The sequence below is a fragment of the Diceros bicornis genome, chromosome 17 (assembly GCF_020826845.1).
Source record: "Diceros bicornis minor isolate mBicDic1 chromosome 17, mDicBic1.mat.cur, whole genome shotgun sequence".
Lineage (NCBI taxonomy): Eukaryota > Metazoa > Chordata > Mammalia > Perissodactyla > Rhinocerotidae > Diceros > Diceros bicornis.
The window spans coordinates 47,991,771-48,017,386 of NC_080756.1; the positions used below are offsets into that span (position 1 = coordinate 47,991,771).

The 25,616-nt window shown below is 44.4% G+C and overlaps 1 protein-coding gene across 1 annotated transcript; it reads left to right on the forward strand.

Moving 5' to 3' along the window:
* On the forward strand, positions 1–24,797 carry HEBP1 (heme binding protein 1). The gene is made up of 4 exons (XM_058558727.1): positions 1–190; positions 8,881–9,019; positions 10,603–10,783; positions 24,201–24,797. Exons 1-4 carry the CDS (start codon positions 113–115, stop codon positions 24,370–24,372), a joined length of 570 nt encoding a protein of 189 aa, XP_058414710.1. The 5' UTR covers positions 1–112; the 3' UTR covers positions 24,373–24,797.
* The last annotated feature ends 819 nt before the right edge of the window (positions 24,798–25,616 follow it).

Below are 25,616 nucleotides of genomic sequence, written 5' to 3' on the forward strand. Positions count from 1 at the left end.
CCCGCCGGCCCCCAGCTCGCCCGACCGGTCCCGGCTCTTCTCTGTCGGCCTGCTCGCCCCACCGTCCCTGCTTCCACGTCCGCCGGTCCGTCCGGAGCGCCGCGGCCACATCATGTTGGGCATGATCAAGAACTCGCTGTTCGGGAGCGTAGAGACGTGGCCCTGGCAGGTCCTGAGCAAAGGGGGCAAGGTAGGCCCGCAGGGGCTGGAGCGGCAGGAGGGCCGGGAATGGGCGTTACGGTGTCTCGGTGGGCACGGCCCCCAGTGCCCGGCGCTGGGACCAGGAAGGCGGGAAGTAGGCGGTCCGGTGCAGCCGGGCCCAGGGCTCTGCTGGGAGGAGGGGAGACAGAGAGGAGAGGAGAGGTTGATTGGAGGAGAGAACCCCAGCTCGGCGAGATGGACAGCGCCTGCGGAATGCCTTCCTTCATTTAAACATTCCAAACATTCTGAACACGTGTTTGCTGAGAGACCCTCGGTTGCAGAACAGACTGGAAAAGTATTGTCCTTAAGAAACGCCCAACTAGTGGTGAGCTGAGTATAAAAGAGCAGGATCTGTGCTGCACAGAGGTAAATGTGCAAGGCAGGGAGCACAGGGGAAGCAGTCCCTTCTGCCAGGGGGTGAGGATGGGGCCTTCCCAGAAAAGTGTCTTCAGCTAGGCCTCACGGATGTGTAGGAGTGCGTGGAAAAGAGAAGAGCCTGTGCAAAGGCCCAGAGCTGTAAAATGCCTTGGTGGCCAATGGAACTCCCAGAGCTGTTGCCTAGAATACAGGATGAACGAGGAGGGCATAGTTGCTCTATTCCGCCGCCCCCCCCCCCCCCCCCCCCGGGTTTAGAGCAGTGCTAATCCAGGCAAATTGGACTGCCCCTGAAAACAAGGAGTCTGCCACTAAATTATGATCTCCTTGCGGACAGGTACTTTGTGCACTGGGTGGCTGTTTTCTCAGCTCCCAGCTCAGTACCTCATCTGTTAAAGGACTGTGTTTTCCGGGGGGCCAAGTTCTGGGCTTAGTACAATGATGGTCACAGAAAAGCCCTCAACCTAAGACTTTAGTCTGGACTCTTCACGCAACTATAACCACAGGGCTGTCACTTCATCTTTCCATATCTCAGTTTCCTCAGCTGTACGTAGACCGAGCAGTTTAGCCCTGATCAAGGATGACATGTTCAAATGCCTGCAATCAGCAGGGCGGGTAATGGATATGAGTGAAGCTGGGTGTTTCAGACTATAGGGCAAGGTGGGGCCTGAGGCACATGGCAGGGAGAGCTCGGGTCCCCATCTACAAAGGGCAACGCCAGGCAGTTGAGGCCATGCAGTGACGTAAACCAGGGTTGCCAGATTTTTAAGGAAAACCAACAATCCAGATTCTTCATGTGAAATCTCTCAATTTAAAATTAACTCATTCAACAAATAACTATTTATTGAGTGCCACCTGTGTGCCAGACACTCTTATAGGCTACAGGAATAAACAGTGAACAAAACTGACAAAAATCCCTGTCCTCATAGAACTTATGTTGTAATGGCTAATGAACAAATTAAGTCAAATATATCATGTAGCAGATGGTGATCAGTGCTGGGAAGGGGAGGAAGGAATGGGGTGTTAGGGGTGAGGCTATGGCTGTGAGTAGGGCAACTATGTCAGTTTTAACTGTTGGCAACTGACTACAAATGTCTGTAGACACTGCAGGCTGATTGAAGGATCTGTCTGTGCCCAGATGGTGCCTGTGCACATGCCAGTCTGTGGACTCAGCCTGGCGGCCTTTAGGATCCCTGTTGGCCCTGACACTTGAAGAATCCGTGTGTTTCTGACTGCTCCCAGAGAGCTTTCCTTTCTGCAGTGGAATCGGGCTCACTTAGTCTTTTGGGGTTCAGGACCATTTGGGATGCCAGCTGAGAGTCTTAATGACAATTGCAAATGCAGGCTGGGGATCTGGGCTGGTCTGCTGCCTGGTTGCCCTCAGATCCCTTCCTCACCCATTCCCTGCTCTGCTCTCTGGGTCTCAGTGTGGAGTGGGGAACCCCTGTCATCTGTTTCCCAGGCTCCAGAGTCAGCTGGCTCCCAGCGAAGTTTGCCAGCAGGAGGCACTAGTGGGAGATAGGAGGACGGGATAAAGGGAAGGGCCGGGGTATTTCTCCCTCTCCTTCTCCACCCTATCAGGTCTCTGGTACCAAGAGCTTCTCTGTGGCTCTTGCTCTTGCTACACAGGCCACCATGGTTCTAGCTTCCACCCAGTGACCCAGGTATCTGAGCACAGGTAACAGATAATCTCTTCTAGGGTGCTTACTGACCTGTAGGTTCCCTCACTGTCCCGTTTGGCATCTCAGCTCTTTTATTATCTGTGAAATCAGTTCCTTGAATCAAGGTGCCTTTGTACAAAATACTCTAGTAGTTTCTGTTTCCCATTAGATGCTTATTGACACAGTGTCACCTGCCACTGACTTTTGCCTCTCAGGATAAATGAAGCTCCCTGATAAGCATCTTCCCTCAGCGTTTGATGGGAATATGTATGGGGCCTATGGGATATTCTTACCAGGCTGAAGCAAATCATTTAACCTGAAAGAACCTAAGTTTCTGCATCTGTAGAATGGGTATAAAAATATCCTTCCCATCCACTCCCAGAGTTACTGTGAATATTAAATTTTTAAAAAACATGAAAATGCTTTGTAAACTAATACACCCTACAAATGTAGTAATATCATTATGTCAGAACTCAGCTTAGCTCTTATTAGCTGTGCAGTCATGGGCAACTTACTTAACCTCTCTGAAGCTAATCATGAGAGAAAATAGTAATTCATACCTTGTAAGAGTGTTCTGAAGTTAAAAGGAGATAACGAATTATAAGTCGTTCAACAAAATACCTAGCATTTGGTTGGGCATGGCGACTGTTAGCTTCCCCTTACTTTTACAGGTAATTTTGGGTGAGCTACTTAACCTCCCAACCGCTCTGAACCCTGAAATTCCTCAACTGTAAGATGAGAGTGACAGTGCCTATGTGACAATTAATTAAATATTTAAAGATACTTATAACCCTTTTTTATAAAATATACAAATTCAAGGTGTTTTTATTTTGAAGAGCCTCTCCCTGAACTTCTCTCTCTCAGCCTGGAAAGAGTCTGGGTCGGAAGCCGTTGTCCGCTTTCCTGAGCAAGTGGATGGCACGCGGTGTGCCCCGAGGAGCTCGGTTCCGGCTCACCAGATGTTCGGGACTGATTCCAGGCACCTGGTGGGGAGGCCCAGGCTGCTGGGAACCTTATCTGGTGCCTTCTGCATTGTTTGGGGAGGGAGGAGCACACACAGCTCTCTGTGTTGGATTGGGCGGGTCCTGTGGATGTTCAGAGCAGGACTGATATTAATAACCGACGTCTTTATGGGATTTGTTTCCAGCCTGAGGACATTGGTTGGGACCCGACTGCCCAGGTTTGAATCCTGGCTCCACCACTTGCTCACTGTAACGTGGGCACGCTACTTAACCTCTTGTGCTCCAGTTTCATCTGAAAATGAAGATAAAAACACTAACTTTTTTTTTTTTGCTGCGGAAGATTAGCCCTGAGCTAACATCTGTGCCAGTCTTCCTCTATTTTGTATGTGGGTCGCTGCCACAGCATCACTGACAAGTGGTGTAGGTCTGCGCCCGGGATCTGAACCTGTGAACCCTAGCTCCCAAGCAGAACGCACCGGACTTAACCACTATGCCATGGAACTGGCCCCCAGAAAACATTAACTTCTTCACAGGGTTGGGGGAGGGATTGAATGAATGAATCCATGTAAAATGTTTAAAATAATACCTGACACTTGGAAAGTACTCAGGTCGATTATCATTATTAATATTTTCTTATAATGAGAAAGCTGGCTTCCAAAATCAACAGGTATACTCACCACGTCAGGTGGCAAGGAAAAGAACTGACCTTCTAGAGGACCTTGCAAATCCCATAGCAAGGGGCATTCTTGCAAGATCTCTGTGTGGGACTTGAACTTGACCAGGGTTCCCACTGAAAATTGGTGTTTGTGGCCACAGGCCAAAATCCTCATCTAGTAACTGATTAGGAGCATGAGGCAGAGGATATGGGGCAGAGGAGGGCTGTTATGTTCTATGTGACAAGGAAACGCGCTCAAGACATTAAATTAGAGGAATCAAATGTGTTGTGCTAACTGTGTTGACTTAGGAGCTTTATTTTCTGCAGAAATAGAGAGAGCTCTATTTAAATTCAGCTTCCTGGAGAACTAGAATAGTTTTATGATATCCATCTCTCAAACCTAAATTTGCACAGTGATCCAGTGGCTCAAATGAGAGGTTATGGACGTAGATGCTGTTAAAACAGACGGTACCTGCTGTAGAACCACTTAAGACATTGTGACCTAGCTTTTCTCCAGGATAGATATAATTAGACTAGCTTCTCATCCCTCCCCCCAGCTATGGCTATTGTATTCGTTGTCCTTAGAGTAAAACCAAACCAGGTTTTACTCCGCAGCCTCCTTTCCCACAAATACTTATAGAGTGCCTACTACGTGCAAGACGCGCTAACAGATACGGTGGTAAATGATGCAGACAGTCCCTCCCCCCGTGGGGCTTATGGTTGCAGATGGAGGTTAAACACATTACTATTCAATTATAATGACAGTAACTGTTGTGTTGTGAAAGTACAAGGGCCTATGAAAAGTCTCATGGGGAATCTGTTTTCAGTTAGGATTCTCTCTGAGAAAGTGACTTTTAGGTTGGGACCTGATGGGTAAATAGGGGTTCTTCAGGCAGAGACAGGAAAGGAATACTCCAGGCAGAGGAAGAGGCAGGTGCAGAGGCCCTGAGGCAGGAATGACCATGGCATTGAAGGAAACAGCAGAAGGCCAGTGAGGAGGTGCTCTTGGTATAGCTGGCAAGGTAGGTAGAAAGCTAGGTGGTGCCTGGACCAGCTGGGATAGGTTAAGACTTGGTGAGTGAAGGCTTTTAGGAGGAGATTGATTAATATGTTTAGATTTCTGCAGAATGCTCTGTGTGTTCCCGGGGCAATCTCAGCCTCATTCACAGCTTTAGTTAGCCCTCATGGGGTGACTCCCAGTTTACATCCCTCTGCCAGTCTCCTGCTGAGCTGCAAACCCATGTGTCCAACTGCACCATGGCAGCTTGCTCATCTATAGCAGGAGGCAGATGAACTGACGGGTATGGAAGGGCCCTTCCAGCTCTAGAGTTACCTGCCTTTGGAGTTCATAGAAAGGAGGGACCACTCAGGAGGAAGAGGTAGAGCTGAGTTGAACCTTAAAGGACGGTAAACTTATCATGGGGACCTTCCATCTCTGAATCAAACTGGATTCCTTTCTTGGCAGCCTTTCCTTCTTTGCCGTGGACTTTCTATCTGGGGAACAGCCTGAGAGTACAGATCACCTATACCATTCCCCAGAACTCTTTTCTGCTCTGGGACCCCTCAGATTTAAGACTCAGACATACTTGCTGAATCCTATATTTGGATCACAGAAGTCAGTTGAACTAATTTGGAGTAGATGAAACTGACTTGCTGTCAGATCACCAACCTTGGACTAATGGTTACAAAATCCAACTCCTTAGGACAGCCTATGAGTTCTTCAGGGATCTGATCCCTGCCGGAATCTCTGGCCTCCTCTTGCATGCCCTACCTGACAGTCTTTTCTCCAGCCACAATGAACCACGTGTAGTCTTCACCATCATCGTACTGTTCTTCAACTCTTCTCTTTTACCCCTGTGGTACCCGCCAGCTGGAATTGCCTTCACTACACCGTCAGAGAATTTGCTACATCTTATAATAATTATGTAATTCTTCTCACCACCCAACTAGCCTGCCCATATCATATTAATCTCCAAATCTGTTGCACCTGGCAGAGTTTTTCAATAAGTGTTTATTCAGTGAATCAATGCATCCGTGACTAAATGTCCAGTTGGATGATCCAGAAGCACCTCAAAGTCAGCTTGACCTGACTAAACACGTAAACTCACACACCCATGCCCCTCAACTAACCTAAGTAGTCCTGTTCTGTGTTCCCACACTGCCCTGGCACTCTTCTCCCCTTAACCACATCAGCAGATTATAACCTGTTTTCCTGACTACCTCTGCTAGACCATGCCTCTTGGGATGTCGGAGACCATGCCTTTCATCTCTGTAACATAGCACCTGGCACGGTGCACGTGGTAGATGCTCTGTAGTTGTCAGTTGAATGAATTAAAGAAGGAAAGAAAGAACAAAGAGCCAGCTAGCTTTTTCTCCAGTGAGAGCTTGTCATTGATTTCTCCACGTGTAAGAGAAGGAGCTTCATTAAATGACTTCTGATGCCCCTGTTCTGAGTTTGACACAGGCATACAAATGTCTGTTAGAAAGAACTAACTCGATAGCAAAGAAAGAGGTTAAAATGTACTCACTTCACCCCCATAGCAGCATAGAGTCTTGCAATAAGCATTAGACTAGAGTTTGGTGATTTGAGTGCTGGTCCCAGTTCCACCATTTCGTAGCTGTCTTGGGCAACTCAGTCTGTCTGGTTCTTCATTTCTTTTTTGGTGAAATTAGTGTCATTGGGTGAACTTTAAAACCTCTTTCAGGCTGAAATGCTGTGATTCACAGAGTGGCATTTCTGGAATGTAAAACATTATAGGTGGCAGGACTGAGTGCGACCTCAAATGAAGGGTGAGTCTGGTCCCTGCGGTGACAGACAGAGCCAGAAAGAGCAAAACGGCCCAAGGTTACGTAACACAGTTTGCCGCTGAAGGCTCTTTGGAAGCGTCAGACTCGCCAAGGGGAGGGCCTCACCACAGTCCTCGGAATTAGTAGGCACAATGCCCCAAGGTCAAGGCTGATTTGCAGCCTCTTGATTCTCAGTCTGGTGCAATTTCCGCTACCCCATGTGAAGGGAAGTTTGTGAAGTTGGCACTCAGGGTTTCCTGTCAGATTTCCCTGGCTCCTTTCTCACGACTCTCCTTTAATTTTGTATTACATAAACAATAGGTATTTTTGCGTTATAAATATAAAATTATAATATTAAATGTACTTTTTCAGACTATACAGGCCACTCACAGCCCCACAGGCCCTCCCTCCTCCAGAGATTCATTATGTCCCCTTGGGAGTTGAGACTCTTCAGTCTAGGGTGTCATAGGAAAGCCTATTTGACCAGCCTGGGGCAGCCAGGTCCTCCATCATGTGCCTGTTTTTCATAATTGTTAGTAAGAGAGGCAGCTCTTTAATCAATAAATAAATATCTATTGAGCACCTAACATATAAAGCTCTGTGGTATAATTCCTGTCCACAAACACTTTACAGCAGAGTTTTCAAACTGCACTAGGGTTCCATTCCCAGATGGTAAAATCAACATACAGCAAGTTTTTCTCTTCTAGTGGAATAGAATAAAATTCACTCGAGTGGAGCGGAATAGAAGTAAACAGGACAGAAAGAAAAGGCAAGTATTAGAATGCGTCCCGTCCAGAAGGGTGAAGTGTTGTTTTGTGAAACTTTCTTTCAATCACGTGTCTGTTCATGATAGGGCATGATGTAAAAATGTATTTCTTGTTATGAATTGCAATTTTCAAAAAGTATGAAAAACACTGCCTTTCAGCACATTCAGGAATACAAAATTATATCGTGAGACATCAAACAGCAAGGAGGAGGAAGAGGTGGAAGGAGAGGTGTGTGGGTCTCTGTGGGAAAGGATTACGCCCTTAGGACAGGGACTCAGCGCAGAGAGTTGTGAGGGGGCAGGGGATCACTGCCAGGGTGGAGGGATGTGTGCGGATGTGACAGTGGAGGTGAGCATTCAGGGGAGTTGTTGTTTGTTGTTAGTGCTGTCAAGTTGAGTCAGTTCTGATTCCTAGCAACCCAAAAGAGCAGCGCGCTGCCGGGTCTTTTTGCACCCTCCTCTCACCTTCCTGGTGCTGCATCAGACAGTGCTCCCCCGCTATCATAGGGTTTTCATGGCCAGTTTTTTCAGAAGTGGGTAGCCAGGTCCTTCTTCCTAGTCTGTCTAGTCTGGAAGCTCCACTGAAACCTGTCCATCATGGGTGACCCTGCTCCTATTTGAAATACTGGTGGCAGAGCTTTCAGTATCAGAGCAACACGCAGCCTCCACATGAGGACAACCGACAGACGGGTGGTGTGGTTCCCTGACCGGGATGTGAACTTGGTCTGCGGCGGTGACAGCACCAGATCTTAACCACTAGACCACCAGGGCCTTCAGGGAGTCAGGGGTATGGTTTAGTGATGTGACTTGGGAAGAAGAATCACGTCTGGGAGTACAGCGTGAACCGAACTACTCTGATCCTTCTTGAATTGCAGCCCTACTACTACAATGAGACTAATCTTGGGGCCTTAAACTTTTGTGGGATTGTTGTTGTATTTCTTTGTTTCCTCCTTTCCCATTTTTACTTCTTCTCTTTTTCCGAATCTCCTGATATTCAGATGTTGGATTTCCTGGCTTAATCCTCTGATTTTCTTTTCTCTTCTGTTTTCTACTTCTTTGCCTTTTTATTTGACTTTCTGGAAGATTTCCTTCAACTTTACCTTCCAGCCTTTCTACTGAATTTTTCATTTCTATTATATTTTTAATTTCCAAGAGCTCTTTGATCTCTGAACATTCTATTTTTGTAGCATTCTGGGGATGTTCTGGGTGGTTTGGGATGCAATATCTCCTCTTATGTCTCTGAGAATATTGGTTATATGAAGTTTTTTCTGCTGTCTCTACATTGGTAAGAAATCCGAGAATCTACTTCTCATGGCCCCTTATTCTCAGGCCTGTCTCTTCCACGCTGTCACCGTATCCAGGCTCATTATGGAAAGTTCCTTAACAGTTTATGCCTCCTGTAACTGGATTCTTACTGCTTCTAGAGTCATCACAGGTTGCTACTTTATATTTCTGTGTATTCTCTGTCTCTAGGAAGAAGTCTCCTTTGAGGAAAGGGCCTGTGAGGGCGGGAAGTTTGCTACAGTGGAAGTGATGGATAAGCCTGTGGATGAGGCTCTAAGGGAAGCAATGCCCAAAGTCATGAAGTATGTGGGTGGCACCAATGACAAGGGTGAGTATCCCTGAAGGATGTGGCTCTGGTCTCAGAGGGGAGCCTTGCGTGGTCTCACTTCATCAGTGGAAAACACAAGAGAGGGGCCACAAGGCACCTGTCCCTACATGTTTCAGTGGTACGTGAGCTTGCTGTGCTGCGTGAGCAAAGAACTCTGGGGACCACACTAACTTCATCCCAGTCTACCCCTCACTTTGTGGTATCCCTGCTCAGTATCTCTGAGTTCATGCTTCTCTCCTAGGTGGAGACGTAGGCTCTGTTTTTTTTTAACTCTACAGTGCTTATGGTGTCTTTGGATTGGTTGACTGGGTGAACTGTGCTCACAGTAAGCCAAGCCACAGAGATAGGCCAGCTTCTGACTTGAGACCTCCGCCCCCAGGCTGGAAATCTCTAGAGTCAGCCCCCTGGTAGCTCAGATTCTGCAGGGTACTAAGGCTCAGTGAGCAATGGATATGGCAGGTCTCTAGCTCTGTTCTGGCAAATGAAGGGTCTGAGAATTCTTAGGCTGTTCCACTCTGGTAGACTTTGCCATCCTTGATAGCTGCCTCTCTATTTTTTTGTTGTTGTTGTTTGTTTTTTTGTGAGGAAGATCAGCCCTGAGCTAACATCCATGCCAATCCTCCTCTTTTTGCTGAGGAAGACTGGCCCTGGGGCTAACATCCGTGCCCATCTTCCTCCACTTTATATGGGACGCCGCCAAAGCATGGCCTGACAAGCAGTGCGTTGTTGGTGCGCGCCCGGGATCCGAACCCGGGCTACCAGCAGCGGAGCGCCCACACTTAACCGCTACGCCACGGAGCCGGCCACTGCCTCTCTATTTTTAAAATGGTAGGCCTGAAGTTTCAATGTACCTGTAGCATGTAAACCATATTTAAATATAAATTTAACTCGTAAGCTCTCTAATTTGGACTATACTTTGGAATCACTGCAAACCCAAAATGGGTCAGAAAGCAAGGTGAAAAAGATGTCATGTTTAATTTTTAGGATATTTCTCAAGCTGATAATTTAGAAAGTTAGAAACTGATATTCAGTAGCATTTACCAGGACCAGAGTAACCAGACTTTGGACAATAAATCAACCAGTAGGTGGTCAAGAAGAAATCTTTTCCTTCTTAACACTGTCATAACATTTTTTCCAAAGAAAATATGTATAAAAACTATAAAACTCATTAAAGAAAATCTTAAAATAACAAAACAGCACCCCAATCCATCTTTTCTGATATAATCATTGTTGTCTTGTGAATGTATTTCTTTAGGGCTTTTTAATAGGCTTTTTAAATGTAATCACAGTGTTTGTGCAATTATATATCCTGCTTCTGTTACATATTTCATAATTATTTTCCACTGTTGCTAGATAATCTTCTTAAGCATAATTATTAATAGCTACATTGTGTTATATCCTGTGCCTATAATTTACTTGGATATATTCCTGTTTGGAGCATTAAATGGCTCCCAGTTTTTCACAATTATAAATTCTGCTGCTATGAATATCCTATTACCTATAGCCTTTTCCATATTTTGGATTATTTCCTTAAAATTCTGTCTCTAATACCCATCTCACTCTATGGGTTTTTACGTTTTCAGGAATCGGGATGGGGATGACAGTACCTATTTCCTTTGCCGTGTTCCCCAGTGAAGATGGCTCTTTACAGAAGAAATTAAAAGTCTGGTTCCGGATTCCAAACCAGTTTCAGAGCAACCCACCAGTTCCTGGTGATGACAGCATTAAGATCGAAGAGAGAGAAAGCATCACTGTCTTTTCCACGTAAGGAGACAATTCTTCAAGCATCCAAGGGTAGCACTTGATTTCCATAACCACTCCTTGATCATCTGCAGTGAGAATTTGCATTAAATTTATATTTTTCCAGTTTCGTTGAGATATAATTGACATATAACATTGTATTAGTTTAAGGTATAAAATATAATGCTTTGATATATGTATATATTATGAAATGATGACCACAGTAAGTTTAGTTAACATCTGTCACCTGACATATTACAAATTTGTTTTTCTTGAGATGAGAACTTTTAAGATCTATTCTCTTAGTACCTTTCAAATCTATACTACAGTACTGTTAACTATAGTCACCTTGCTGTACATTACATCCCTAGAACGAATTTATTTTATAGCTGGAAGTTTGTACCTTTTGACCCCCTTCATCCATTTCTCCCACCTCCCACTGACCCCACCACCCTGCCTCTGGCAACCACCAGTCTGTTCTCTGTATCTATGAGTTCAGTTTTTTTTTAATTCCACATATAAGTGAGACCATGCAGTATTTGTCTTTCTCTGTCTGACTTATTTCACTTAGCATAATGCCTTCAAGGTCTATCCGAGTTGTTGCAAGTGGCAAGATTTCCTTCTTTTTATGGCTGAATAATACTCCATTGTATATATGTACCACATTTTCTTTATCATTCCTCTGTCAGTAGACACTTAGTTTGTTTCCATGTCTTGGCTATTGTAAATAATGCTGCCATGAACATGGGGGTGCAGATATCTCTTCAAGATAGTGCTCTCATTTCCTTCAGATGTATACCCAGATGTGGAATTGCTGGATCATATGGTAGTTCTGTTTTTATTTTTTTGAGGAATCTCCATAATGTTTTCCACAGTGGCTACACCAATTTGCTTTCCCACCAACAGTGCACAAGGGTTCCCTTTTCCCCACATCCTCTCCAACACTTGTTATTTCTTATCTTTTTGATGATAACCATTTTAACAGGCATGAGGTGCTATCTCTTTGTGGTTTTGATTTGCATTTACCTGATGATTAGGGGTGTGGAGCACCTTTTCATGTACTTGTTGGGCAGTTGTGTATCTTCTTTGGAAAAATTTTTATTCAGATCCTCTGCCCATTTTTTAATTGGATTGTTTGGCTTTTTTGCTATTGAGTTGTATAAGTTCTTTGTATATTTTGGATATTAACCCCTTTCAGATATATGATTTACAAACATTTTCTCCCATTCACTAGGTTGCGTTTTCATTTTGTTGATGGTTTCCTTTGCTGTGCAGAAGCTTTTTAGTTTGGTGTCATCCCACTTGTTTATTTTTGCTTTCGTTGCCTTTTTTGGTGTCAAATCCAACAAATCATTGCCAAGACCCATGTCAAGGAGCTTATGCCCTATGTTTTCTTCTAGGAATTTTACGGTTTCACTTATGTTCAAATCTTTAATCCATTTTGTGTTGATTTTTGTGTATGGTATAAGTAAGATAGTGGTCCAGTTTCAATCTTTTGCGTGTGGCTGTCCAGTTTGCCCAACATCATTTACTGAAGAGACTGTCCTTTCCCGATTGTATATTCTTGGCTGCTTTGTTGTTAATTAGTTGACCATATATACGTGGGTTTGTTTCTGGGCTCTCTATTCTGTTCCATTGAGCTATGTGTCTGTTTTTATGCCAGTATCATGCTGTTTTTGATTACGATAGCTTTGTAATATACTTTGAAATCAAGAAATGAGATGCCTCCAGCTTTGTTCTTCTTCTCAAGATTGCTTTGGCTATGCAGGGTCTTTTGTGGTCCCATACAAATTTTAGAATTATTTTTCTGTTTCTGCAAAAAATGTCATTGTAATTTTGATAGAGATTGCACTGAATCTGTAGATTGCTTTGAGTAGTATGGACATTTTAACAATATTGATGTTTCCAATCCATGAGCATGGACTATCTTTCCATTTATTTCTGTCTTCACTTTCTTTCATTAATGTCCTTTAGTTTTCAGTGTACAGGTCTTTCACCTCCTTGGTTAAATTTATTCCTAGGTATTTTATTCTTTTTGATGCAATTGTAAATGGGATTGTAGTCTTAATTTCTCTTTCTAAGTGTATATTGTTGATGAATTAAGTAAGAAATTAAGTAAGTCCTGACAATTTCTCGCTTCGATTTCTTCAGCCTACAGCACACAGACATTTGCATTGTATCTGAATAAATGCCTTTGCCAGTTGCTAGATTGACTTGGATACAGCGACTTTCCCCTCAGCTTGAGCTGAGCACCTATACTAGCCACCGCAGGGTTCTGGGAGCCTCGGAGAATATCTAAATCAGGCTGTAGTTTGAAGCCATGAATATGTAGGTGGCATAAAGGGCTGGGCGTACCCCATTTTTACCCCAAACTCCTCTTGAATGCCCGAAGGGCAAAGAGTGTTTGCCAGAGCTGGATGGCCACCCCATAGTTATTCTCAGTCTGTGGTCCTTTGAGCAAAGCACACATGCATCCCATTATTACTCTAGTCCTGTGTCCAGGGCCTCACCTGGGGCCATGTTCCCTTGACTGCAGAGAAGAACAGGTGCAGATGGTTGCGTGTTTTTATTCTTTGGGCCTCAACCATCCCTCAGAAACCAGGTCTCTTCTAGATCATCACTGACTCCCCATTTGTTAGAATCCTGCTGGGTGACAGGCACCGAACCATGTGCAGACAGAGACCAGGAGCTTTGCCAGTAGTAACCATAGGTGGGGGAGCGATTCTGCTCTAGAACAACTTCAGGAAAATAAATATACAGATAATCCAGTACAGATAATCTTGGACTGGACAGTTTTGTCCACTTTCAGAGGCCTTCAGACTTAGGTATTTGGCTGCCTGCTCCAACTCTGCACCTGAGGGTGCAGCTGTCACTGGAGCTAATACTAATGCTGACGTGAGCTTGGCTGCTCTGGGCCGTCCTAGGCCAGGTGACACAGGGCCTCCCAGAGGACAGTGAGTGTACTGCAGCTGGGCAGCTAGCCCTGGAGCCTCCAACTCTTCTACTCCAGTCCTCCTTCAGACTTTCCAGCCTTCACTGCAGAGGCTGCAGAGAAAGCACACTCTAATTAAAGAATATCTTTTCCTAGTACAGGGACTAGGGTGGGGAAGCGAGGCGCCTGTGGTGCAAAATTTAAGGAGGCACTCACTCTCACAGTTGTCCAGTTGCTGGATTGGCACTGAGAGTGAGCACCTCCTTAAATCTTGTGCCGTAGGTGTCTCTGCTGGCTCACGCTGGTTCCTGCTCCGTCTTTTCCATCCTCTTTCCTGTGTCTTGGGAGGCAGCCTGGTATAATATAATGAACACATATGTTTCAGTTTGCATCCCAGGATGATGCTTGGGAAGTTAGCCTCTTTAAGACTTAGTTTCCCCATCTGTTAAGTGCTGGTATTATAACCTACCTCATAGGATTATTGTTAAAGAGTATCTTCAGTGTTTACTAAGATACTCTTTATAAATTACTTAATGTTTATGTCCTGTAGTAGGTTTCAGTAATTATTCTTTCTCTCTGCCTCTTCTTATTTCATAAAGAATGAGGTTGACAGGGCCGGCCCCATGGCTTAGCGGTTAAGTGTGTGCGCTCCGCTACTGGCTGCCCGGGTTCGGATCCCGGGCGCGCACCGACGCACCACTTCTCCAGCCATGCTGAGGCCACGTCCCACATACAGCAACTAGAAGGATGTGCAACTATGACACACAACTATCTACTGGGGCTTTAGGGAAAAAAAGAAAGGAGGAGGATTGGCAACAGATGTTAGCTCAGAGCCGGTCTTCCTCAGCAAAAAGAGGAGGATTAGCATGGATGTTAGCTCAGGGCTGATCTTCCTCAAGAAAAAAAAAAAAAAAGAATGAGGTTGACATGATTACATCAGTTCACATAAGATTTCAAGCAGAGGGACTAGTTTCTAGCATTTGTTTTACCAGACCCAGGAGAATAAGTTGGTACAATTTGGTATGTACCAATGGTACCATCCAATGTTGCTCTTTTGTCTTTAACTTTTTAGTATGGTAATTTTCACTTGTAAAAAAATAGAATAAGATATTGAAACCCTATGTATGCATCACTCACTTTCAATGATAATTAACTCAAGGCCAATTTTGTGTCCTGTGTACCCTACCCTGGATTATTTTTAGATGAATTCAAAACATTGTATTATTTCATTCATAAATATTTTAGTATGACTACTGAAGACCTTAAAAATATGGTCATAATATCTTATTACTCCTAAAATTTTAACAGCAATTCGTTAATGTTATAATGATATAAAATATCCAGTGTTCAGATTTCTCCCATTATCTCATAATTTGTGTTTATAGTTTGTTTGACTCTAGATCCAAATAAGATCCATCCATTGCAATTGGTTGGTACATCTTCTAAGCTTTTATTAATCTGAGCCTTTCTTACAACCACACCTTTTCATTTTTCCTTGCCATTTATGGATCATTTGTCCTATTTTTTCCCACAGTCTGAATTTTGCTGATTGCCTTTCTGTGGCATTTTAACAGGTTCCTCTGCACCCTGTATTGCCTGTAAATTAATAGTTGGAACTAGAAGCATGATCAGATTCAAGTTTGAGTTTTGGGAAAGGATATTTCATAGCTGGTGTTGGGTACCTCAATCAGGGGCTCAAAACATTTGCTTGCCTCTGTTTTCGTGATATTAGTGACTGTAGATCACCATTACCTAGATGCCTTATTTCTTTAGAGGCTGTAAAATAATAATGTTCCCTACTTTTTCTTCTTCATTTATTAGCTGGAATACTTCGATAAAGAGAATCTTCCCCTCGTCTACTATTTGGTTTGCCTGAGATAGAGTCATAGAGAAAAATCAAGATACCATCTCTTTAACTTGATACCTTCTTTTTATTTATCAGTTTTCAGAATAATGATTTCATTCCGTAACATCCTTCAAAAGGGAAGTAGTATTGATCTCTGTTTTTTGAGTAACAATATAAACATAGGAATTTAAACATAATGGATGTGTTTCAGTTCTTTGCAGTTATTATTCTTATTGGTGCTCAAATTGCCCCATCTTTGGCCAGTGGGAAACTCCTCAAGTTGGTTTCTTAGTCCTTTTGACATGACTCTAGTAGTCCACAGTAGCCTCCTTGCTTTCTGGTAGACAAGATGTTTCAAGCACATCTTGACATTTCTTGCTTTAGAGCTGGAATTAGCCATTTCTCCCAGGAACCCTGGTTCCTTATGATGGGAAAGGGTATCTCTTTAAAAAGTACTGTTAAAGCCAGGTCTATGGAAGGTTCCTTTTAATTCTCTGAAACCTAAACAGATGAAAGTGACAAATATGGTGTCTAGCCTGGCTCAGTGAATTTTTTTTTTACCTAACATATGGTCCTAAGTTAGCATATGGTCATTCCTCAACTAGCCACTTGGTGTCACTACACAGCCGAATGTTATTTAAAAGTACCTTACAGTGGAAGGCCGAGTTAATGAGGTAGTAGACGGCAAAAGTACTATTTCAAATACGCAGTGAGTGCATTAGATGACAAAATTAATTCTAAAATGAAAACCTCAGATCCTTAATTCAGTCTTCCTTTTTTATGCCCTTGTGAAAGAATGTCCACAAAAGGGTTATACCTTTATTAACAGTATATAAGTGCTTTTTAAATGAATAGAAGGCTATGAAAAAATTACACTGTCAGAAGTCCTTTTAGTATTCACAAGAGGCAATAGAATTTTCCTCACACTTAAATGAGTGCCCACATTCCAGACCACTGTCCTCCCTCTGTGTTCTGTAAAGGCCCCCAGGTTAGACCTCGGCCCCCTTAGCGCAGGTCACCGCTGGGTTCAACAGAGACCAACAGCAGGAGAAGTTGGAAGGTTTTAATGAAACTTGCATGGTTTTAATGAAAGGTCTGGGGGCCAGCCCCGTGGTTTAGCGGTTAAGTGCACGCGCTCCGCTACTGACGGCCTGGGTTTGGATCCCGGGCATGCACCAACGCACCGCTTCTCCAGCCATGCTGAGGCCACGTCCTACATACAGCAACTAGAAGGATGTGCAACTATTACATACAACTATCTACTGGGGCTTTGGGGGGAAAAAAAAAAAGGAGGAGGATTGGCAATAGATGTTAGCTCAGAGCCAGTCTTCCTCAGCAAAAAGAGGAGGATTAGCACGGATGTTAGCTCAGGGCTGATCTCCCTCACACTAAATGAATGAATGAATGAATGAATGAATGAATGAATGAATAAATAAATAAATAAATAAATAAATAAATAAATAAAAACTGTTTAATGAAAGGTCTGGGTATAAAGGAAAGAGTTGGAAATGAGGAGTTCATAGTCATGGTGACCTGTGCTCCCATCCCAGCTCTACTGCTTAAGGGCCACAGGACCTGTGGCATGTTACCCAGCCTCTCCAGGCCTCAGTTTCCTCATCTCTAAGATGGGAGAGAGAGTACCTAACCCAAAGTATTGCTATGAGGGTGAAATATGATATCTGTAAATGCCTGCACGATTCTAGACATTAGCTGGACACTCAGTAAATGTTAGCCTATTCTTCTCTTCTTGACTTCACCTCCGTCTGAGATTTAAATAAAGTTTTACTAGAATTAACAACAGAAAAGTCAAGCGACTACAGATACCCTTGAGATCACACCTCAACTCTAATAATTATGAGTTTTATAACTCTGGGTTTTCTGAGCTTCAGTTTTCTCATCTATAAAATAGCACTTATGATGCATTGTCGTGAGGGTTCAGTGAATTTATGCATATAACAGAACTTTGTCAGCTATGAGGCACCTAAGGTTGCCGATGTTGTTTCTTTCTCTAAATGACCAGGCCCTGACTGAGGCCACTAGCAGCTTGGGAAGTTCGACCTAGAGGAAGAGAAGTTTGGAAGAAAGGGTCCAGCTGCTAATCCTCTAGGGTGTTCCCATATTACCGCTTAGGAGAGCTACAGACCAACTTTGGCCCAGTTCCTAGATAATTCCAACACCCACTTGTAATCCCAGGAGGTTTGGGCCAAGGGTGACATATACAGCTTTGCCTCCTTGGCCTGCTCAACACCCAGGCTCTCTCACTTCAATTCCAAGGGGCCTCACCTGACCATTCTGTCGAAAATAGCACCCCGACCTTCTCTACTCCCTTACCCTGCTTTATTTTTTTTCACATCTCTTATCATCACCCGCATTATATACCTATTTGTTCATTCATTTATTGTCCTTTCCCTCACTAGAATGTTCTTGAGGACAGGGCCTCTGGCTCTTCTCTAATAAGTGCTCAGTTAAAAGTCGGTGAATAAATAAATGAATGAAAGTCTTCGTCCATGCCTTTCCTGCACTTCTCGTTTTTTGCTCTCCTCCCTAAAGACCTTGGCCCTCTCTCATAGCTTCAACTGTCAGCCTTTCATTAGTCATTCTCCAACCTGACCTCTGTCCAGCTCCCTTGAATGTCTTTTCATTCATCAGACTCACTGTGGAGACTAAGGCGAGGCCCTTTACACATTCATCATTCATTCAAAAACTCACATATTCATTATTCACTTATTCCTGATATTTCAGGATTGTGTTGTTCCAGAGATAAGGAGTGATATCTGTGGATTGAAATTATAGGGAAGCGTATTTATACTCAAAAATAAAAACATTCTGGCATAAAGTGTCTACCAGTAGAATGGACAGATGACGAGATGATGAAGTCCTTGCCCTGGAGGAATTCAAGTGCTATCTGGACAGATAGGGGACAATCGTGTTATGTAATGTTAGTACTAAGTAGGAAGTTCGGTTCCATTTGACGACTGTTTATTTTAAGCCACCTCACCTCTAAGAGCCTTGCCAATGATAAGATTCTGTATCTATACCCTAATTAATCACCATTCATTTCCCCGCATCAGTCTTTTACAAACTGATACTTGAAGGGGCTTCGGTCACCATTTCTGGGTGAATGGGCCCAAGTCAACATGACTACTGCTACCTTTGCTCCCAAGCACCAGCCTTACATTTCCAGCTCCCCATACACCTCCTCAGGTATCGCCCAAATCAACATGTCTGAAATGGAACTCAGATTTCCTCCCCAAATCTGATCCCTTGTGTTCTGGTCCCCTCCATCCCCCTACCCATCCCATTGAAATGTCATCCTGACTCTTTTACCTTCCACATCAGTTATTGGCCAGGCCCTAGTCACCTCCTAGCTGTGCCTCCCCTTCCATCTGCACTGCCATGGTCTTCATCAGCTCTTGCCTGAACATTGCCATGGCCTCCTACTTGTATCTAGTTCTTCGACCTCTGCCCCTTCTAAGTTGTCCTTTGATCACCACCAGCCCTAAAGCACAGGACCGACTGCACTACTTTCCCTGCTTCTCGGCTCTGGTTGTGGGCCTCGGGCCTCCTCTGACCCAGGCACACACTAGGGTTGGGACCAAAACCCAAGCCAATAATAAAATGAGAAGGGGGATGGGTAAACTTTGGGCTGGGTCCCCAAATGTTTAACCAGGCAGTGAAGCCAAGTAAAAATGGCCTATCATGGCGTTTACTGGCCTCCACAACAAGTCCCACTCCAAGTGTCCACCTGATCTCAGAGCGTCCCACCCACACCTCCCAGCGCCCCCCTCACACACACACACATAAACATCCACTTCTGCACATTCACTCACACCCACCCCGCTCCTCTCAAACCCCCTCCCCGGTCTCTGCTTATTGGAAGCTCTGAGAGGACAGGAATTTTTGTCATATTGTTCATTACCAGAAGAGACACTCAATAAATAATTGCTTAATATCACATCCTCCATAATGCCTGTTTTTGTGTTCTAAGTCAGCACCAATCATTCCCTATTCCCCATCCCCAGAGCATTCTTTTTGGGCCTTCTACCTCCATTCTAGTGCTTCCTTGGCCCTGTACAATCTTTGTGTGTGTTTCTGTCCTGACCACTACAGTTAGACCTCACGAGGGTAGAAAGACGTCTTTGTCATCTTTGCAGCTCTGTGGTGTCTAGCTTGTGTTTTGTGCTCAGTGACGCTCCACTCAATAAGCAGGGTTCAGTCTGACTGAATGAAATGCCTTATGGTGTTAAGCTTCTTTCCTGTTGATGTGAAATTATCAGCTCCGTCTTATACTTGTTTGGCCTAGCACAGAGAATCATGCAGACTCTCTGCACATTTGGGTTGACTTGTTGATTGTTAGAGTTCTAGACAAAGCTGGATGGTCAGGCTCAGAGTTATTCCATTTCTCTTTCTTCCTCACTGCATGCCTGCACCTGATACTCCCTGAAAGATAACATATAGTGATTTTTTGCCTCCTTAGACCAAAACCTCCAACTGCTTGCTCATCTCCCTGATGCCTGTGTTATCTCCTCCCACCCCCACCCCCCAACTCATCCATACCCTTTTAATCAGTTCCTTTTGTGTTTCTGGAATCCAGAGTGTGTGTGTCCTTCCACGATTCCCATGGTAACCAAATTCTTTGTTCGGAATACTGAGCTCTGACGTTGGGTGAGATAAAATACAGTGCTCTGGAGGAGGGCTTCTTTGAAGATGGAGACTTAGAGACTTGTTAACAGGCTTACAAAAATAATGTATAGACCTCATATTTCTTTCCTTTGAGGAGCTCATAGCACTTTACGAGCATCCTTAACCCCCACTCAGATGTGCTTGTGAATCTGGGGAGCTATGGGTGCTGTGTGGTTGTCCTCCGTGTATGGCTTGGAAGCTCAACAGGGGGAGTGAGGTAGCTTGTCCGTGAACACGGCTGAGGCAGCCAGGTCTGGGCTTCCTTAACATATTAGGGCTGTGGGCCTGGGAGGGTTTGGTTTTATGGCTTGTTTCTGTGGTTCTCGGATCCAGGTTAGGGTGAGTTTGTTCAATTTGCAGTGAAGAGAACACACATGTCTGTTCCATAGCCCACCCACCTCTGCTTGTTTTCTAGTAGAATGTTTCCACTGCCTCCATACTCACTCATTTATATGAGATCTGAAGCACATAATAAGGGGACAGTGGTAGGAATTCAAACAGGTTTCCCTATGAAGCCATAGGGAAATCTGTATCCTCATTACCAGCTTCTCAGTCAGCCTGGGAATAATATAAAAAGGTTTTTTTTTTTTTTTTCCAGTAATGAATTTAAGAATCCCCGAATGATGACCTTCTCCGTATCACTCTCTGCCAGTCTCCTTGTACTTCTCAGACAACTCCTTCTCAGTGGCCCCTGCCAAGTCTCTGCCTCTACCCACCACTTGGGGACTAGGATTCTCAAGAGCAACCTATTGACCCTCTGTTTACTTGCCGTCAAGGCGTTGTCTCCTTCCTGCCGTGATTATAGCCAGTACCTATCACTGGTGACTCCCAAATATCTGTCACTAGACCCATCTCTTTCCCAAATCAAGATCTCTGACTCCAGTTCTTTCCCAAGTCTAAGGAGATTTTCACAGTACCCAATACACAGTTAGGTACACAATAATTGTTGCATGGGTGTGTTTCATAGAGGCACCTTCTTATCAACATGCCCATAAACCAAATTATTAACCCTCCACACCCCTCCTTTCCAAAGTGACTCTTCAGCCTAGAATCCCTCTTCTGTTAGTGGCATCAGTTTCCATCCAGAGATTTAACTAGAAGCCTGAAAAATCTTTGACTCTCCCCTCTCCTTGATCTCCCCTCCACATCCAGTCACCTCTCAAATTTGCCTTTATTCAGGCCTTTGTCATCTCACACTTGGCTGTTCCTGGCCTCCAGTGACTCCGTTTCCCTCATCCCTCCACTGCCACCAGAGGGCTCTCTCCAAAATGCAATCTGATCATGTCGGGCCCTTACCTTAAAATCCCTTTGAAAGTCCACCTTCGCGTCTAGGATCAGGTTCAAAGTCCTTAGTATGGCATTCAATGCCCTTCCCAGTGTGGCTCCTGTCAATCCACTTTTCCTGTTTGAATTCCTACCACTGTCCCCTTATTATGTGCTTCAGATCTCATATAAATGAGTGAGTATGGAGGCAGATCTATCAACCTGAAGACAGTAACTTGAACTGTTTATCCCAGAATTGTTCATTTAGCCAAAGGGTCTAATAAGTGTCAGGCACTGTGTTAGGTGCACAGGATACAACAGTGGACAAAAAGTGACAAAGATCCCTGCCCTCATGGGGCCTATATTCTACTAGGGGACTCAGACCATAAACAGTGAGCACAATCAATAAATTATATAGTATGTTAGAAGGTGATAAGTACTGTTAAAAAAAGAAAGAAAAAGTAGGACAAAGGAAGAAGAACAGGGCTGTGGTGTAGGGTTACAATGTTAAATAGAGATTTGAGAGTAGGCCTAATTGAGAAGGTGAGATTGTTCATTGAGCCAGTCCTTTATTATTAGGCTCTCTTCCAGGGTTCATGGTAATACCTTAGATTACTATCATGTTCCTCAAGGAATTGAATGGCTGTTCTGAGCAAACTGCAAAGGAACAATAATAGCTCCTGTTGGTTGTGAGCTCACTGTGTGACAGGCACTGGGCTGAGCAGTTTGCACAGTCTTTTCTCTTCAGTCTTTACAGCAGCCTTCTGAGATTGGTGCTCTCATCCCTATTTAACAGATGAAGGACCTGCAGATTAGAGAAATTAAAGCATTTACCCAAGACCATGAGCTAGAGAGTGGCAGAGGGAGGATTTGAGCACATACCCAGCCATTTGCCTCCAACTGATGACTGAAGATATTTGAGGACCACTCCTTTGAATGTTTCCAAAAACCAGTAGCTTAAAGAGCCAGCGTCATCCATTTTCAAAGAGAACAGTTTAGTGTTGCAGCATGAGAGGAGGCTGCAGAAAGCACGCAACACCTGCTCCCACATCCAGCATCTGATCTGTTTCAGACAGGTGGTTCTCAATCTATAGACATTCTTTGAAAATAATTCCAGTGTCATGCAGGCTTTTATTGCCAGAATAATCCTTCCTTAACGTTCATTCTCTCTCTGCTTATCCAGTTTCCTCTCATTTGAGCTTCAGTGAAGCTAGAATTCAACTTTCTTCATCTGCCTTATAATCTTTGGTAAACTTGAAGAACCAAGCCCCCTCTGTTCCAAATTGGTCTCAGCTCTGTCCGTGTTCTGTAGCTATTGTCTAGACGTTAGAGTAATCAGTCCCTTAGAGATGAAATCCTGGGTGTTTTCACATCAATAACCCTGTAATCAACGTGCTGAATGCTTGCTGAGCATGACTAACCACTTATAAAAGAGCAAAGCCTGACTCAGAGGACCCCACCAAAAATAATGCATTTGGCCTAATCTTGGCCTGGTACAGACTTTTGAGTCATAAAGCTCATTAGAAATGGGGATGTGTTCAACTCTAATAAAGATTTTAGTGCAACCCAGATTCGGAGTGGTATATTTAGGGTAGGCCACAGGATGGATTTTGGAGTGTAGGCAGATGACGTAAGGAGCGAATAATTATCTCAAAAAGACAAGCTGTATTGCTTCTCTGTCCCCACCTCTGCCACCAAGAGAAAAGCCTGATTTAGGAAAAGTCTCTTTACTTACTAGAAAAAGACGGCTTTCATGATCTGAGCAGAAGAGGGGATTTATTAGAAGTGATTTCTTTATTTGGGGCATGTTAAAAGCTTGCCTAGGGGCCCTCCCAAGACCTCCTCGGGTCCCTGCCTTTGGTAGCTCTGTTTTTTAACAAAGCTGCTACTTGTCACTGCTGTGATGTGCTCGCTTATTAAAACTGCTCTGCTGTGGGAGGAACGTTAGCTGCAGCTCCACCCTGACACCCCTTTATCCCCCTCCTTCCCCAGCTGGAGACAGGGGCAGAGAAGAGGAGCGACTGGGCCCGTAGAGGGAGCTAGAGAAAAGCGTGAAGGCATCTCTACGGGAAATTTCAGAGAGGAAAGGAAAGCTCACATTTAGTACATGACTACTGTTTCAGGCTCTGCATTAGCGTTTTTCACATCCATTATTGTATTTAATGCTCATAACAACCTTGGAGGAAAAAGAAAACATATCCTATTTTTACAAATAAAGATCTGAGGGTCAGAGAGGTCAAATCCACCCATCTAGGAAGTGACAGATCTGCACTCTTACCACTATAGGATGCTTGTCATGATAAGAGTGGTGAGTGACTTCCCCTCCCTCTCGGAGACCATGTCCTTTCTTTTATTTATTTATTTATTTTTGTGTGTGTGTGAGGAAGATCAGCCCTGAGCTATCATCCATGCCAATCCTCCTCTTTTTGCTGAGGAAGACCGGCCCTGAGTTAACATCTATTGCCAATCCTCCTCCTTTTTTTTTCCCCTTTTTCTCCCCAAAGCCCCAGTAGATAGTTGTATGTCATAGTTGCACATCCTTCTAGTTGCTGTATGTGGGACGCCGCCTCAGCGTGGCCGGAGAAGCGGTGCGTCGGTGTGCACCCGGGATCCGAACCTGGGCCACCAGTAGCAGAGCAGGCGCACTTAACCGCTAAGTCACGGGGCCGGCCCCACCATGTCCTTTCTTAACCATCCCCTTGCTCTTGTACCCTCAGGCAGTTTGGTGGATACGCCAAGGAAGCTGACTATGTAGCTCATGCTGCCCAGCTGCGTACCGCCCTGGAGGGCACAGCCACTTACCGGAATGACATCTACTTCTGTGCTGGGTATGACCCTCCCATGAAGCCCTATGGACGTCGCAATGAGATCTGGCTGGTGAAGACATGAGTGGTTCACTGAGCCAGAAACTTCCTGGGTGTGTGCCTCTGTGTCCGCTTACTCGGGGAGCAGGAGGGAGCAATGCTTCCACTGTAACTCCCGCTTAACCAACTTTCCTTCAAAACCAATTACTGCCAATGATCTGAAATAAGCGTATTCTATATACTGAGGCTCTTTTTCTCATGGTGGGAAATAGTTCAGCGAAAATCGGCAGCATTTCTCTAATTGATTTAGAAAATTCTGTGGTAGACCAGAAACACCCCAGGAGCATTTTCCCGGCTATCTGGTCACTAAAAACTGATTTTTTAAAATTGTTGAATCTGTCTTTTTGGTATTGAGGGGAAAATGTAATTTGTGCATGATCTTTCATCTGTGATTCTTATAAGGACTTTGTCTAAAAAGAAACCAAAAATAAAGATCTTCAACTAAAACAGGTGAGACCGATCCTAAGTATAATTATTTCAAGCTTCTACAGTCTTGTAGATAATATACTGATGGTGTTTACTGTTGCAGGAATCCTATATTTAGAGTTCCAGAGTCCTTCAGAATGTAAACCCAAAGATCCCTGGAGGAGGACGTGATGACGTGCTTGAACATCTCTTAAGTCATAGACATTGACTGTGACTGTGTTGTAGGGTTTCCACCATCATAAGCTGAGGATCGTATTTGCAGCTGTGGTCCACGAAGGGTTCCAGGAGTCACAGAAGGAGACTGAGGAGAAAAATCATCATACTCCTAGAGGCTGGAAATTTGCCTGGAGGATTTATTCAGGGTGATGAGATGAGATGAGAAAAAGCTGGGATCCAGTTTTATTAACTGAAAAGGATAGAAATGAAAGAAACAACGTGCAATTTGGCCTGCAGAAGGAAAGGGGACCCGACGCTGTGAGGGGGCGGGGGGAAAGCAGCTGAGCTGGAACAGAGTGGGTGGGTGAGCATGCGAGTGTGGAAGAGCCTGGCGGGTCACAGGGCATGGGGAAGGCATGCGGATTCCCCTAGGGTGCACCAGGGCCCGGCCCTGTCAACAGCCCTCACTGCAACAGCTGGAAAGGTTTTCCAGAGAAACCCACCTCAGCACCCATCTGCAGACTACTACGTGAGTAGTGAGGGCTCCATGGGGTGCTCATGAGGGAAGAAACAGAAAAATGAGCTTTAATCCTCACCATGAAAGGTTCTCATTGGACATAAAGTGGGGTTTGCTAAAGAGAGGAATGAGAGCTATGTCCTCACCTTCATGGCGGCCATTCAGAACAG

Bases quoted from the DNA above. Each gene is read 5' to 3' on its own strand.
- HEBP1 (XM_058558727.1), top strand. From the start codon at position 113: ATGTTGGGCATGATCAAGAACTCGCTGTTCGGGAGCGTAGAGACGTGG. The intron at 191-8,880 runs GTAGGCCCGCAG...CTCTGTCTCTAG, and splicing joins TCCTGAGCAAAGGGGGCAAG to GAAGAAGTCTCCTTTGAGGA. The intron at 10,784-24,200 runs GTAAGGAGACAA...TTGTACCCTCAG, and splicing joins AGCATCACTGTCTTTTCCAC to GCAGTTTGGTGGATACGCCA.